Here is a 15,833-nt window from a genome sequence, read left to right as displayed (position 1 = left end):
ATCGGCTCTGGGCTCTCGGGGCCACGCCGCTGGCTTGCCCTGGTCGGTCCTTAGAAGGACAGCGATCCAGGGGAGTCCCAGGGCCTATCTAGCCGGTCTTCACTCTTCACTGGGTTAAGCTAAACACTGAACCCCGAGCCCACCGGCTCACCGCCTTATATAGCAACTCCCCCCCCCCCCGAGGGGTGGGGCCGTGGGGGATCACAGCGCCGTTACAGCCCCCCAGGGCTAACCGATGCGGACGTGGATGTAAGCATCCTTCCGCGTGCGGGCATAACCACCCCCGGTGTGTTTGTTCGCCCTCCCGTAACACCCCTACACATGAAATGAAACTTAATTTTACCAAGTAAGAAGGCCCCACTGAGCTCCGTAGCTTTTTTTACAGAAGCATCTTGGCTATCACAAACGACAGCTCAACCAAGTGACTGATCATCATGATCATCACGTGGAAATTTTTAGCAGGGATCAAACAATCTTAACGGGTGGTGACGTTGATTTTAAATGTGGAGGGAAAAACCGGAGGACCCGGAGAAAAATCCACGTGACCACAGGGAGAGAGACGCATACTCCAAATATACAGCAGCAGGCATCGTCAGGGTCGGGATCGAACCCACGAACTCCTGTAGGCCAGGCGAGGGAGTTCACATCTCCTAGCCACCACGGGTGTGTAAGCCAACACGGGGGACCTTTGACTGGTGTGTGTGTGTGGGTATCGGTACACCCATACACACTTGCCCCACGAGTGTGTGAGGCTACACGGGGGATCTTTGTCTGGTGTGTGTGTGTGGGTATCGGTACACCCATACACACTTGCCCCACGAGTGTGTGAGGCTACACGGGGGATCTTTGTCTGGTGTGTGTGTGTGGGTATCGGTACACCCATACACACTTGCCCCACGAGTGTGTGAGGCTACACGGGGGATCTTTGTCTGGTGTGTGTGTGGCTGTGGCAGGGTGGAGGGGGTGGTGCTGCCCGCACCACGAAGGCTGTCTGTGCCATGGCGCTGCTGGCGTTCATCGTCCTGGGATACGGCCCCCTCGGGTGAGTGGTGGTGGTTGGTGATGGTGGTTGTGGTGGTGGTGGTGGTGGTGATGCTGGTGGGTGATGGTGGTGATGGTGATAGGGGTAGTAATGGTGGTAGTAATGGTGGTGGTGATGAGACCGGCAAAAACAACCCCCTAGCTCCTCGTGGTGCCATACCCTGTTGTGGGCAGTGCCATGGGGGGAGAGCTCATTTAATTTGCACTTTCTCCTCATGGCGTTTGTAACCACCACAGCGGCCAAATGGGGCTTTGGATGCATGCGGGGGGCTGGTAACCCCTCCAACTTCAATTAATTACCACTAAAACACGACTGAAAATTGTAATTAATAAGTTTGTGCCGGAGGCCCTGGGGGGACAGGTGTCTATGACGTCTCTTGGCCAAACCCCATTTGGCGCACCCAGGAGACTGAATCCTCACCCTCGGGGCTCCTCCAGAAACAACAAAAACCACTACGTGTGGCTACGTGGAAAGTTGGAATACTCACTGCGGAGGAAAGGCTGCCACTCCTCTGTCGGGAACTGGACCGGAACCGCCTGGATCTCTGTGGTATTCAGGAGGTCCGGTGGACCGGCTCTGGCTCCTGCCACCATGAGGGGTGGACAGTCCTCTACTCGGGGCAGGAGACTGCCAAACAACAGGGTGTGGCTCTTCTTCTGAACAAAAGAATGAAGGTGAGATGGGAACGTGGCGGTGAGGTGTGGGAAGCTGTAAGCCCCAGGCTACTTTGGACTCGCCTTCCCATCAACCAGAGGCGAGGAGTGGTGGTCGTGGTTACTTATGCCCCCACCGAAGACGAACATCCGTGGAGGGATGCAGGCAAGGCCGATGAGTCAGATGCCTTCTATGACCTCCTGTCACAGGTGCTGGCTAAAGTGGCCCCTCGGAATAGAGTCATCCTGTTGGGTGACTTCAATGCCCCCGAGTTGGTCATGATGCTGGCACCTGGTCTGGAGTGATTGGAAGGCATGGGCCAGATCAGCTCAATAACAACGGTAGGAGGCTGCTAGATTTTTGTGCAGCTCATGGGCTTGTAATTACCAACACGCTGTTCCGGCATCGGCGCATCCACACAAACATCATGGATGCATGCCGGGTCCAAGCAAGAACATCTGCTGGACTACATAGTGACGGACCAGCGGATGGGGGCCCATGTCCTTGACACCAGAACCTACCGTGGAGCTGATCTGCCCACTGACCATCGACGTGTCATCCATAAGATGTGCCTGCCATTCTTCCACTCCGGTGGTGGGTGTACACCCAGGACCTCATTCAAACCCTTAGTGGCAAGGTCTCGGCTAGCTGATGAAAGTTGCAAGCAAGAATTTAATCATCGCTTGCGGCTATGGTTGGCATCGTCCCCCACTCCTGATGTCGAGGGGAAATGGGCTAGGTTTAGGACTGTGGCTCATGCAGACCTCGGAGACCCTGGCTGACAGAGGAGGTGTTCAGGCTGGCTGAGAAAAAGCAAAAGGCCCACTCTCATCGGCTACAGCATCCCAAGTCGAAGAATGAGGAGGCTTACCGCAGCCTTCGCTCGGAGGTTTGGAGAGCCGTGAGGCGCTGCTAGGATGGGTGGTGGTCGCGGGTTGCTAAGGAGATGGAGTCTGCCTCAATGGCCCGTGATCACAAATAGCTCTTTTATTCCATCAAAAAAGTAACCTGCAGCGCCACACCGATTGCCATCATTAAGGGAAAGAACGGTGATCCAATCTCTGACCCCCACGAACAGGTTTGCAGATTTGCTGAGAATTTCTGTGAGGTCCTGGGGGAGGGGAAATCCCTCAGCCTGGAAAACAACGTGGGACAAAGTGGGGATGACCCTGCCGAGGCTGCGGTGCCTCAAATATTGGAAGAAGAAGTCACCCACTGTGAGTGGCTTGCTGAGGTGCCATCTGTTGAGGAGTCTGAGACCAGGAAAGGCACCAGGCAGAGATGATATTCCAAGCGAAATGCTGAGGGAGGGTGAAGTTTGTGTACAGACTACCTACATTACGTTATAACAACAGTCTGGACTACTGGATGGGTTCCGCAGAATTGTAAGGATGCCCTGATGGTCCCCCTATTTAAGAAGGGGACCGCACAGACTGTAACAACTAGAGGGGCATCTCACTCTTCAGTGTGCTGGGAAAGGTCCTGGCAAGGATTATTCAACATCGCCTTTGTTATGCACGCTGAAGAGAGGCTTGTGCAGCCCAAATGCGGTTTCAGGAAAGGGCGGTCCTGCACAGATGCCATATTTTCTGTCCGTCTGCTACAGCAGAGGTGTAGGGAATTCCAACAAGACCTACATCTCTGCTTTATTGAGCTGGTCAAGGCATATGATGCCATCAGTAGGCCTGGGCTCTGGGTTCTTCATGCTTTCGGAGTCTCTGACCCGCTGCTCACAATCATTAGGGACCTTCATGATGGTGAGCGGGCCGTGGTAAAACTACGTGGCTGGGAGTCGGAGCCATTCCCTGTTCACTTTGGGGTTGCGACAGGGATGTCCTCTGGCTCCCACATTATTTAACATCTATTTTGACCACGTAGTTCGTGACGCCTTCAATAGCTGTACCGGAGGAATTTCCATCTGGTACAGATACAATGGATGCCCGGGTGCAGTCAAGAGATGGCTCCCTATTGCTCAACCATGTTATGTATGCCGATGATCTCGTAATTGCTGCTCACTGCTGAAGCTGGAGCTTGCCACTAAGAGGTGGGGCCTTACCATCAGCCCCACCAAAACTAAGCACCTGCCTGCGTATTTTGTACCATAGGACACTCCACCCCCAGAACTCCCAATTGGTGAGAGGGCAGTTGTGGAGAGAGTGGAGAGTTTCCCATACCTGGGCAGTGTGCTCATGACCGGCTCCGGTAGAACAGCAGAAGTCTCACTCCGAATTAGTCGAGCAGCATTATCTTTTCATCGGTTGCGTAACGCTGTGTGGAAGAGACCTGGTCTGTTGCTCCGCACGAAGCTTCAGGTCTTCTCGGCCACAGTCATTCCCTCCCTTGTCTACGCTTGCGAAACGTGACCCCCTTAATGGAACATTTTCGCCAATGACTGCTACCAGCAGTGTCAAGATCGGCCTCTGTGGAGGAGGCTCGTGAAGGACACTACTGGGCAGTTGGAGGCAGTCGCCCTCCAATAACAACGGAGGGGGAGTAGCGACGCTCACAACAACGAGCGGAGCGCCGGGTGGGTAAAGCACAGCAAGTTGGCACAGTAGAGGGCACAGGTGGTGCATCAGTCAGTCATCTCAGTCAGTCGACCCGTGGCATCTGGGTCTGCCTCGTGACCTCCTGCCAGCATGCGTTCGACACTTCACGTGGCCTCAACGTCCACATAGCCTGGCACAAGCGTCGTGACATCACCGCCACTTAGTGGTGAATGCACTGCGCTACGAACCTGGCGACCCGGGTTCGATTTCCGCTCACAGCCAACACCAGTGGCGATTAACTGAACCGTTGTTGTTCCTCCCCTAGGTAGATTCAGCCTCAAATGAGTACCTGGTGCGGTGTGTAAACACTGCCGCTGGGGAGACGAAGGTGGCCGGGCGTGGTGCTGGCCACCCACCCCCTTGCGTGCCAGTGCCGGCCTTCATAGGTGCTCGCTCACAGCACTTGCCCCAACAGTCTGTTAAGGCTATATAGGGGATCTTTGTCTTTGGTGATGGTGGTCATGGTTAACGATGTTGACAATGATGATGTCGATGTTGACGATGTTCATGTTGACGTCGACGATGATGACGATGTCGATATTGAAAATGTTCATGTTAACGATGTTTACAATGATGATGTCGATGTTGACGATAGTGACGATGACGACGACGATGTTGACGATGTCGATGATGACGATGTTTACAGTGGTGACGATGTTGACGATGAAGATTTCCATGGCGATGATGACGATGTTGACGATGATGATGTGGATGTTGGCGATGTTCATTTTGACGATATCGACGATGTTGATGATGACGACGATTTTGACGATGATGACGACGATGTTGACGACGATGACGATGACGACGTTGTTGATGTAGTTGTTGCTGCTGTTGCAGGCTGGGCCCGCTGGGGGAGGCCCCCCACTCCCCTGCCCCCCACCCCCGCCTGCTGCCCCCCCTGCCCGGGCGGAGGCTGCTGGGGTACGAGGAGCGGGCACAGCCACCCCCCTCGACCCCCCCCACAGAGACGCAGCGCCCACACAGCCGGTGAGGGGTCACGGGGAGAGGTCAACAGCAAGCTCACAGCTCCCTTCATGACAACTCGCCCACCCACCCACTCACTCACCCACTCATTCACCCACTCACCCCTCACTCACCCACCCACTCATTCACCCACCCACTCACTCGCCCACCCATTCACCCACCCACTCACTCACCCACCCACCCACCCACCCACCCACTCACCCACCCACCCACCCACCCACCCACCCACCCACTCACCCACCCACCCACTCACCCACCCACTCACCCACCCACCCACCCACTCACCCACCCACCCACCCACCCACCCACCCACCCACTCACCCACCCACCCACCCACCCACTCACCCACCCACTCACCCACCCACTCACCCACTCACCCACCCACTCACCCACCCACCCACTCACCCATCCACTCATCCACCCACCGACCTTTACTTACTGTGTGTGTCTCTGTGTGAGTCTCTGGGTCTCTGTGTTAGTCTATCGGTATCTGTGTGAGTCTATGGGTTTCTGTGTGAGGCTCTAGGTCTTTGTGAGTCTATGGATATATTTGTGAACCTGCAAGTCTCTGTGAGAGTCTGTGAGTTTTTGAGTCTGTGTGAGTCTGTGAGTCTCAATGGCTTGCGGATTCCTTTATCCAGCATGTTAGCGCTGCCCTGCGCTACGAACCCAGAATAGACCCGAGTTTGATTCCCACTCACGGCCAACAATGCCAGTGACAGCAATGATCTGAACCAGTCCTGAGCCTCCGCTAGGCTGAGCCCTGTCCCTCAAATGAGTACCTGGTGCAGTGTGTCGTAAATATCAGCACTGGGGAGACAAAGGCGGCCGGGCGTGGTGCTGGCCACTCACCCCCTCGTGTGCCACAGTGCCGGCCTTCGTAGGTGCTTACTAACAGCACTTGCCCCTACAGTCTGTGTGAGGCTACCCGTGGGATCTTTGTCTTTGTTGTAGTGCACGCTGGGCTGACTCGGAACTGGTCCTGAGGAGGGACGACCAAGTTGTGATCCTACCCCAGTCCTGCATCCAGCTCAACAGCAGCGAGATCCTGCGGTAGCTCGCTCACCACTCGCTCACCACTCGCTCACCACTCGCTCACCACTCACTCACCACCCACTCACCACCCACCAACCGCTCACTCACCACTCGCTCACAACTCTCTCACCACCCACCAACCGCTCACCACACACTCACCACTCGCTCACCACTCGCTCACCACTCGCTCACCACCCACCAACCGCTCACCACTCGCTCACCACTCGCTCACCACTCGCTCACCACTCGCTCACCACTCACTCACCAATCACTTACCACTCGCTCACCACTCACCACTCGCTCACCACTCACCACTCGCTCACCACTCACCACTCGCTCACCACTCACCACTCGCTCACCACCCACCAACCGCTCACCACTCGCTCACCACTCTCTCACCACGCACCCACCACTCACCACACACTGACCACTCGCTCACCACTCACTCATCACTCAACACTCACCCACCAACCGCTCACCACTCACTCACCGCTCGCTCACCACGCGCCCACCGCTCGCCACACACTCACCACTCGCTCACCACTCGCTCACCACGCGCCCACCGCTCACCACTCACTCCCCACTCGCTCACCACTCGCTCACCACGTGCCCACTGCTCACCACGCTCACCACTCACTCACCACTCGCTCACCACCCACCAACCGCTCACCACTCACCACTCGTTCACCACGCGACCACCGCCCACCACTCGCTCACCACGCGCCCACCGCTCGCCACACACTCACCACTCGCTCACCACTCGCTCACCACTCACCACGCTCACCACTCGCTCACCACTCGCTCACCACTCGTTTACCACTCACCACTCGCTCACCACTCGCTCACCACGCGCCCACTGCTCGCCACACACTCACCACTCGCTCACCACTCCCTCACCACTCACCACACACTCACCACTCGCTCACCACCCACCAACCGCTCACCACTCACCACTCGCTCACTACTTGCTCATCACGTGCCCACCGCTCACCACTCGCTCACCACTCGCTCACCACTCACTCACCACTCGCTCACCACTCACTCATCACTCGCTCACCACTCGCTCACCACCCACCAACCACTCACCACTCGCTCACCACTCACTCATCACTCGCTCACCACTCACTCATCACTCGCTCACCACTCGCTCACCACCCACCAACCGCTCACCACTCACTCACAACACGCTCACCACGTACCCACCGCTCACCACTCGCTCACCACTCGCTCACCACGCGCTCACCACTCACCAACCGCTCACCACTCACTCACCACTCGCTCACCACTCGCTCACCACTCACTCCCCACTCGCTCACCACTCGCTCACCACGCGCCCACCGCTCACCACGCTCACCACTCACTCACCACTCACTCCCCACTCACTCACCACTCGCTCACCACTCGCTCACCACGTGCCCACCGCTCACCACGCTCACCACTCGCTCACCACTCGCTCACCACTCACTCACCACTCGCTCACCACTCGCTCACCACTCGCTCACCAATCGCTCACCACTCGCTCACCACTCACTCACCACTCGCTCACCACTCGCTCACCACTAACCAACCGCTCACCACTCGGTCACCACTCTCTCACCACACACTGACCACTCGCTCACCACGCGCCCACCGCTCACCACTCACTCACCACTCGCTCACCACACGCCCACCGCTCGCCACACACTCACCACTCACTCACCACTCGCTCACCACGTACCCACCGCTCACCACTCGCTCACCACGTACCCACCGCTCACCACTCGCTCACCACGCGCCCACCGCTCGCCACACACTCACCACTCGCTCACCACTCGCTCACCACGCGCCCACCGCTCACCACTCACTCACCACTCGCTCACCACACGCCCACCGCTCGCCACACACTCACCACTCACTCACCACTCGCTCACCACTCGCTCACCACGTACCCACCGCTCACCACTCGCTCACCACTCGCTCACCACTCGCTCACCACGCGCCCACCGCTCACCACTCACTCACCACTCGCTCACCACACGCCCACCGCTCGCCACCACACTCACCACTCACTCACCACTCGCTCACCACACGCCCACCGCTCACCACTCACTCACCACTCGCTCACCACGCGCCCACCGCTCGCCACACACTCACCACTCGCTCACCACTCGCTCACCACGCGCCCACCGCTCACCACTCACTCACCACTCGCTCACCACACGCCCACCGCTCGCCACACACTCACCACTCACTCACCACTCGCTCACCACACGCCCACCGCTCACCACTCGCTCACCACGCGCCCACCGCTCGCCACACACTCACCACTCGCTCACCACTCGCTCACCACACGCCCACCGCTCACCACTCGCTCACCACGCGCCCACCGCTCGCCACACACTCACCACTCGCTCACCACGCGCCCACCGCTCACCACTCGCTCACCACTCGCTCACCACGTGCTCACCGCTCACCACGCTCACCACTCGCTCACCACACACTCACCACTCGCTCACCACCCACCAACCGCTCACCACTCGCTCACCACACACTCACCACTCGCTCACCACCCACCAACCGCTCACCACTCACTCACCACTCACTCACCACTCGCTCACCACTCGCTCACCACTCGCTCACCACCCACCAACCGCTCACCACTCACTCACCACTCGCTCACAACACGCTCACCACGTGCCCACCGCTCACCACTCACCACTCGCTCACTACTTGCTCATCACGTGCCCACCGCTCACCACTCACTCACCACTCACTCACCACTCGCTCATCACGCGCTCACCACTCACCACTCACTCACCACTCGCTCATCACGCGCCCACCACTCACCACTCACTCACCACTCGCTCACCACGCGCCCACCGCTCACCACTCGCTCACCACGCGCTCACCACTCGCTCACCACTCGCTCGTGTGCGTATTTACGTGTGTGTGTGTGTGCGTATTTACGTGTGTGTGTGCGTATTTACATGTTTGCGTATTTACGTGTGTGTGTATGCGTATTTACGTGTGTGTGCATGTATGTGTGCTCGTATGCGTGTGCGCGCGCGTGTGTGCACGTGTGTGCGCGTGTGTGCACGTGTGTGTACGTGTGTGTGTGTTATGGGGAGCGGTAGCGTAGTGGCGAGCACGCGCTGCACTACGAACCCGGCAACCCAGGTACGGTTCCCGCTCACGGCCAACACCCGTTACAGCGATTATCCGAACCGGTCCTCGGCCTCCCCTAGGTCGACTCGGCCTCAAATGAGTACCTGGTACGTTGTGTAGTAAACATCGCCACTGGGGAGACAAAGGCGGCCGGGCGTGGTGCTGGCCACCCACCCCCTTCGTGTGCCGTGCCGGCCTTCATAGTGCTGCTCTATAATAGCACTTGCCCCTACAGTCTGGAAGGCTACATGAGGGATCTTTATATTTTTTGCATGTGTCTGTCAGGCTGTCTGGGGAGCTGCATGGATGGATTCTGCGGCACGAGCGGCAGCGCAATCGCACCGTGCTCACTCCAGCGGCACGCTCAACCCCCCCGGTGATCACTCACAGGGATCACTCACTGACTCTCACAACAACAACAACAACCGCCATTCGCCACTAAGTGGCGGTGACGCCACCACGACGCTTGTGCCAGGCCATGTGCACCTTGAGGCCACCTGAAGTGTCGAACGCCCGCTGGCAGGAGGTCACGGGGCAGACCCAGGTGCCACGGGTCGACTGACCGAGATGACTGAGATGACTGGCTGATGCACCACCTGTGCTCCCTACTGTACCAACTTGCTGTGCTTTAGCCACCCGGCGCTCCGCTCGTTGTTGTGAGCGTCGCTCCTCCGCCCTTCGTTGTCAGAATCAGAATATGTATTATTCTGGAGGAAGCCGATGAGCTATACAGCTCTTTTTCAAACAGGGCAACTGCCTCCAACTGCCCAGTAGCGTCCTTCACGAGCCTCCTCCATTGAGGCCGATCTTGACACCGCTGGTACCAGTCATCGGCAAGTCCACTCAGCTCCACGTCCTCCTGTACCACATCACTCCATCCCTTTTCTAGTCCGTGCTGCAGCCGTTTAGCCCCCTCGATCCGTCCGAACAAAAGCTGTTTAGGCATGCGCTGGCTGGGCATGCGGGCTACATTACCCAGCCAACGCATCCTTGCCTGCCGGAGGAGCTCACTGATGGGACTTTGCCCAGATCTTTTAAGGATTTGTGAGCTCCTCACACAATCTAGCCTGGTTAAACCCAGGATGGATCGTAGGCAGGCCAGCCTAAATGTTTCCAACCGGCGAAGATGCTCCATTAGGGGGGTCTATGTTTCGCAAGCGTAGAGAAGGGAGGGAATGACTGTGGCCGAGAAGACCTGAAGCTTCGTGCGGAGCGACAGACCAGGTAGCTTCCACACAGCGTTACACAACCAATTAAAATATATAGCTGCTCGACTGATTCGGAGTGAGACCTCTGCTGTTAAACTGGAGCCGGTCATAAGCACACTGCCCAGGTATGGGAAACTCTCCACTCTCTCCACAACTGCCCCATCACCAATTGGGAGTTGTGGGGGTGAAGTGTCCGATGGTACAAAATACCCAGGCAGGTGCTTAGTTTTGGTGGGGCTGATGGTAAGGCCCCACCTCTTAGTGGCACGCTCCAGTCTCAGCAGCAGCATCTCTAACTCCTCTTCTGAATGAGCAGCTATTACCAAATCATCGGCATGCATAACGTGGTTGACCAATAGGGAGCCATCCCTTGATCGCACCCGGGCGTCGATCAGCCTCCCATTATATCTGTACCAAATGGAAATTCCCCCGGTACAGCTATTGAAGGCTTCACGAACTACGAGGTCAAAATAGATGTTAAATAATGTGGGAGCCAGAGGACATCCCTGTCGCACCCCAAGGTGTACAGGGAAAGGCTCTGACTCCCGGCCACGTAGTTTTACCCGGGCCCGCTCACCATCATGAAGGTCCTTAATGATCATTAGCAGAGGGTCAGGGACTCCGAAAGCACGAAGAACAACCCAGAGCCCAGGCCTACTGATGGTATCATAGGCATTGACCAGGTCAATAAAGCAGAGATGTAAGTCTTGTTGGAATTCCCTACACCTCTGCTGTAGCAGATGGACAGAAAATATGGCATCTGTGCAGTACCGCCCTTTCCTGAAACCGCATTGGGGCTCCGCAAGCCTCTCCTCAGCGTGCCTAGCAAGGCGATGTTGAATAATCCTTGCCAGGACCTTTCCCGGCACACTGAGGAGTGAGATGCCCCTGTAGTTGTTACAGTCTGTGCGGTCCCGCTTCTTAAAGAGGGGAACCACCAGGGTATCCTTCCAATCCTGCGGAACCCGTTTAGTGGTTGTGACTGTTGTTATGATGTCATATAGGGCAGTCTGTGCACAAACGCCACCCTCCCTCAACATTTCGCCTGGGAGATCATCTCTGCCCAGTGCCTTTCCTGGTCTCCTGGTCTCAGACTCTGGATCGCCTTCAGTACTTCCTCAACAGATGGCACCTCAGCCAGCCACTCACAGGGGGTGACCTCTTCCAATATTTGAGGCACCACAGCCTCAGCAGGGTTATCCCCACTTTGTGCCATGATGTTTTCCTGGCTGAGGGATTTCCCTTCCCCCAGGACCTCACAGAAATGCTCAGCAAATCTGCAAACCTGTTCCTGGGGGTCGGAGATTGGATCACCGTTTTTCCCCTAATGATGGTGATAGGTGTGGCGCTGCAGGTTACTTTTTTGATGGAGTTAAATAATGATTGGTGATCGCTGGCCACTGAGGCAGACTCTATCTCCTCAGCAACCCGCGACCACCACCCATCCTTGCAGCGCCTCACGGCTCTCCGAACCTCCGAGCGAAGGCTGCGGTAAACCTCCTCATTCTCTGACGTGGGATGCTGTAACCGATGAGAGTGGGCCTGTCGCTTTTTCTCAACTAACCTGAACACCTCCTCTGTCAGCCAGGCTTTCTGGGGAGGTCTGGACCGCGTACCCAAAGCAGCCATTGCAGCTACATGAGTCACAGTCCTAAACCTCGCCCATTTACCCTCGACATCAGTAGGAGTGGGGGACGATGCCAACCCCAGCTGCAAGCGATGATGAAATTCTCGCTTGCAACTTTCATCAGCTAACTGAGACCAGGCCACTTTTGGTTGGAATGGGGTCCTGGGTGTACACCCACCAACGGAGTGGAAGAATGGCAGGCACATCTTACAGATGGCGAGTCGATGGTCAGAGGGCAGATCAGCTCCACGGTAGGTCCTGGTGTCAAGGACATGGGCTCGCATCCGCTGGTCTGTCACTATGTAGTCCAGCAGATGTTCTTGCTTGGACCCGGCATGTATCCATGATGTGGTGTGGATGCGCTGATGCCGGAAGAGCGTGTTGGTAATTACAGGCCCATCGGCTGCACAAAAATCTAGCAGCCTCCTACAGTTGTTATTGAGCTGATCTGGCCCATGCCTTCCAATCACTCCAGACCAGGTGCCAGCATCATGACCAACTCGGGCATTGAAGTCACCCAACAAGATGACTCTGTCCCGAGTGGCCACTTTAGCCAGCACCTGTGACAGGAGGTCATAGAAGGCATCTGACTCATCGGCTTTGCCTGCATCCCTCCATGGATGTTCGTCTTCGGTGGGGGCATAAGTAACCACGACCACCACTCCTCGCCTCCGATTGATGGGAAGGCGAGCCCAAAGTATCCTGGGGCTTACAGCTTCCCACACCTCACCGCCACGCTCCCACGCCCCCTTCATTCTTTTGTTCCGAAGAAGAGCCACACACTGTTGTTTGGCAGTCTCCTGCCCCGAGTGGAGGACTGTCCACCCCTCATGGTGGCAGGAACCAGAACCGGTCCACCGGACCTCCTGAATGCCACAGAGATCCAGGCAGTACCGGTCCAGCTCCCGACAAAGGAGTGGCAGCCTCTCCTCCGCAGTGAGCGTTCGAACATTCCACGTGGCCATCCGCAATGGTTTTTTGTTGTTTCTGGAGGAGCCCCGAGGGTGAAAATTCAATCTCCTGGCTCCGCCAAATGGGGTTTGGCCAGGAGACGTCATAAAAGCCTGACCCCCCGGGGCCTCCGGCACAAGCTTATTAGTTACAGGTTTATGTTTAATTCGTAGTTTAGTGGTGGTTAATTGAAGGTGGAGGGGTTACCAGCCCCTCGCACCCGTCCAGAGCCCCCGTTTAGCCACTGTGGTGGGCACAGATGCCATGAGGGGAGAGGCCAATGGGCATTGGCCCTCCCCCCACAGCACTGCCCACGACAGTGTTGCCCGTCCGGCACCGCGAGGAGGTAGGAGGTTGTTTTGCCAGACTCACTCACTCACACACACTCACTCACACGCACTCACTCACGCACTCATTCACACGCACTGACTCACATGCACTCACTCACACACACTCACAATCACTCACACGCACTGACTCACACGCAACTCACACACACTCTCACTCACAAACTCACTCACACACACACTCACACGCACTCACTCACACGCACTCACACGCACTCACTCGCACTTGCACTCACTCGCACACACGCACTCACTCGCTCTCACTCACACGCACTCACGCACACACTCGCACGCACTCACTCGCACATACTCACACGCACTCACTCACACGCACTCACTCACACGCACTCACTCACACGCACTCACTCACATGCACTGACTCACACGCACTGACTCACACGCACTCACTCTCACTCACTCACACGCTCACACACACACTCACACACGCTCACACACTCACACACACAATCACTCTCACTCACTCACACGCACTCTGACAGGGGGTCACTCGCTGTGTGTGCGCGCCACTGTCCGTGTCCCCGCAGAGGAGGTCTCAGCGCCGCTCCCCCCCACTCATCCCCCCCACGGCCCCCACCGACAACAGCGCAGAGAGGTACCCCTACATACATACGACATACTATCTACATACTACTTGCATACATACTACATACTACCTACATACTACCTACATACTACTTACATATGTAATGGGTTCCAGAGACACTTGTAGAGGTAATTTCTTTATTACGATACAACACTCCAAAAGTCCTTATACTCTGTTACAGCCTAGGGATACAGCCTAGGGACACAGCCTAGGGACACAGCCTTATCCTAGCGTGCCTGACACTGGCTACGCTATGGGGTCCTCCGGCTACAATTACCCTAGGGGAGGCTACCTGACCCGACCCAGCCAAGGTGCGGGTCTAGACTCTGGCTTCCTCGGAACTCGCCCTTACAAGGACGTAGAGCCGGGAGTCCCACCACTGGCCCGCACAGCGTCCCGGCCCTTACAAGGACAAGCGGGGCGAGGGGGTCCAGGGTCCTCAGCTGGCTTGTCTTGGGTCTTGAGCTGCGACTGGCCCCCAATCGGCTGGGGAGCGGCCCTTTTATCCCTCTTGCCCATCGAGGGGTGGGGTTGCGTGGGATCCCAGATCCCCCGCAGCCCCCCGCTGGTGGCCCCAAGGGGCTCAGCTGTCTGGCTTGTCTGGGATCCTGAGGCCCGGCGCAGAGGGCTTAGCTGCCTAGGATCCTAGAGCCCCCAGCAGCCCCCCCCCCCCTCTTGGGCTGGCACAGTGGCCCCTCCCCTGGGGGTCCAAGGTACCTGCAGATGGGCCCTATCCACCACTGCCGGTAAGTGTGGCCCATCTACGGCACTACACATACATAGTACATACTACTTACATACTACATACTACCTACATACCTACTTACTCTCCTTACCAATATACAAGCCTACCCCCTACCAGCCTACCTCTACCCTGTTACCCCTCTACCCCTCTACCAACCTACCAACCTCCTCCCACACTCCCTACCAACCGAGAGCAGTGAGGACATGTTACCTCCCTCGCCTGGTATGCAGAAGGTTTTGGGATTGATCCCGACCCTGACGATGCCTGCTGCTGCTGTATCTTTGGAGTCTGCGTCTCGCTCTCATCATCACGGTGGCTAGGAGATGTTAACTACCTCGCCTGGTCTGCAGGAGGTTGTGGGTTCGATCCCGGCCCCGACGATGCCTGCTGATGTATATTTGGAGTCTGCGTCTCTCTCTCCCTGTGGTCGCGTGGATTGTTCTCCAGGTCCTTCGGTTTTAGAGTATTTGGTTGCTGCTATAAATGTCCACATGATGACAAGCCACTTGGTTGAGCTTATCTCCCTTCCGATATTAGGAAGCCACTGGAGCTGTGCACTTTTAAATAATCAACGAGATCGAAAACTCATTTCTTTAGAACTTGTTTTTGTTTAGTTTGTTATCCTTCCCCTGCACCTCCAGTTAGCACAGTTGGCTACTTACGGTGCGAAAGAAGTTCAACATGGAGAAAAACACATGCAGACTCACGTACTCACTGACCCACCCTCCGATGAGCGCGGTTGGCTACACATGGTGCGAAAGTTCAACCAATATTACCAATAACTGCCATTCGCTACTAAGTGGCGGTGACGTCACCAATGCGCCTGTGCCGGGCCAGGTGCACTTTGAGGTCACGTGAAGTGTTGAAGGTTCTCTGGAATGAGCTCATCGAACAGACCCTGCAGGTGCCATGGGTTGACTGACTGAGATGACTGGTAGAT

The 15,833-nt window shown here is 56.7% G+C and overlaps 1 protein-coding gene across 1 annotated transcript in view; it reads left to right on the top strand.

The window, feature by feature from the left end:
• The window catches only part of LOC133362880 (cyclic AMP-dependent transcription factor ATF-6 beta-like), a 43,458-nt gene that overhangs the window by 20,149 nt on the left and 7,476 nt on the right, over nucleotides 1–15,833 (top strand). The window contains exons 9-13 of the mRNA XM_061581821.1: nucleotides 954–1,042; nucleotides 5,086–5,235; nucleotides 6,187–6,285; nucleotides 9,697–9,787; nucleotides 14,090–14,157. Of these exons, the coding sequence (XP_061437805.1) occupies nucleotides 954–1,042; nucleotides 5,086–5,235; nucleotides 6,187–6,285; nucleotides 9,697–9,787; nucleotides 14,090–14,157 (497 nt within the window). The remainder of the gene's footprint in view (nucleotides 1–953; nucleotides 1,043–5,085; nucleotides 5,236–6,186; nucleotides 6,286–9,696; nucleotides 9,788–14,089; nucleotides 14,158–15,833) is intronic.

This window comes from Lethenteron reissneri, unplaced genomic scaffold (assembly GCF_015708825.2).
Source record: "Lethenteron reissneri isolate LAM-NWPU_2019-01 unplaced genomic scaffold, ASM1570882v1 scaffold_1638, whole genome shotgun sequence".
Lineage (NCBI taxonomy): Eukaryota > Metazoa > Chordata > Hyperoartia > Petromyzontiformes > Petromyzontidae > Lethenteron > Lethenteron reissneri.
This window is presented reverse-complemented; position numbering and strand designations above follow the sequence as displayed.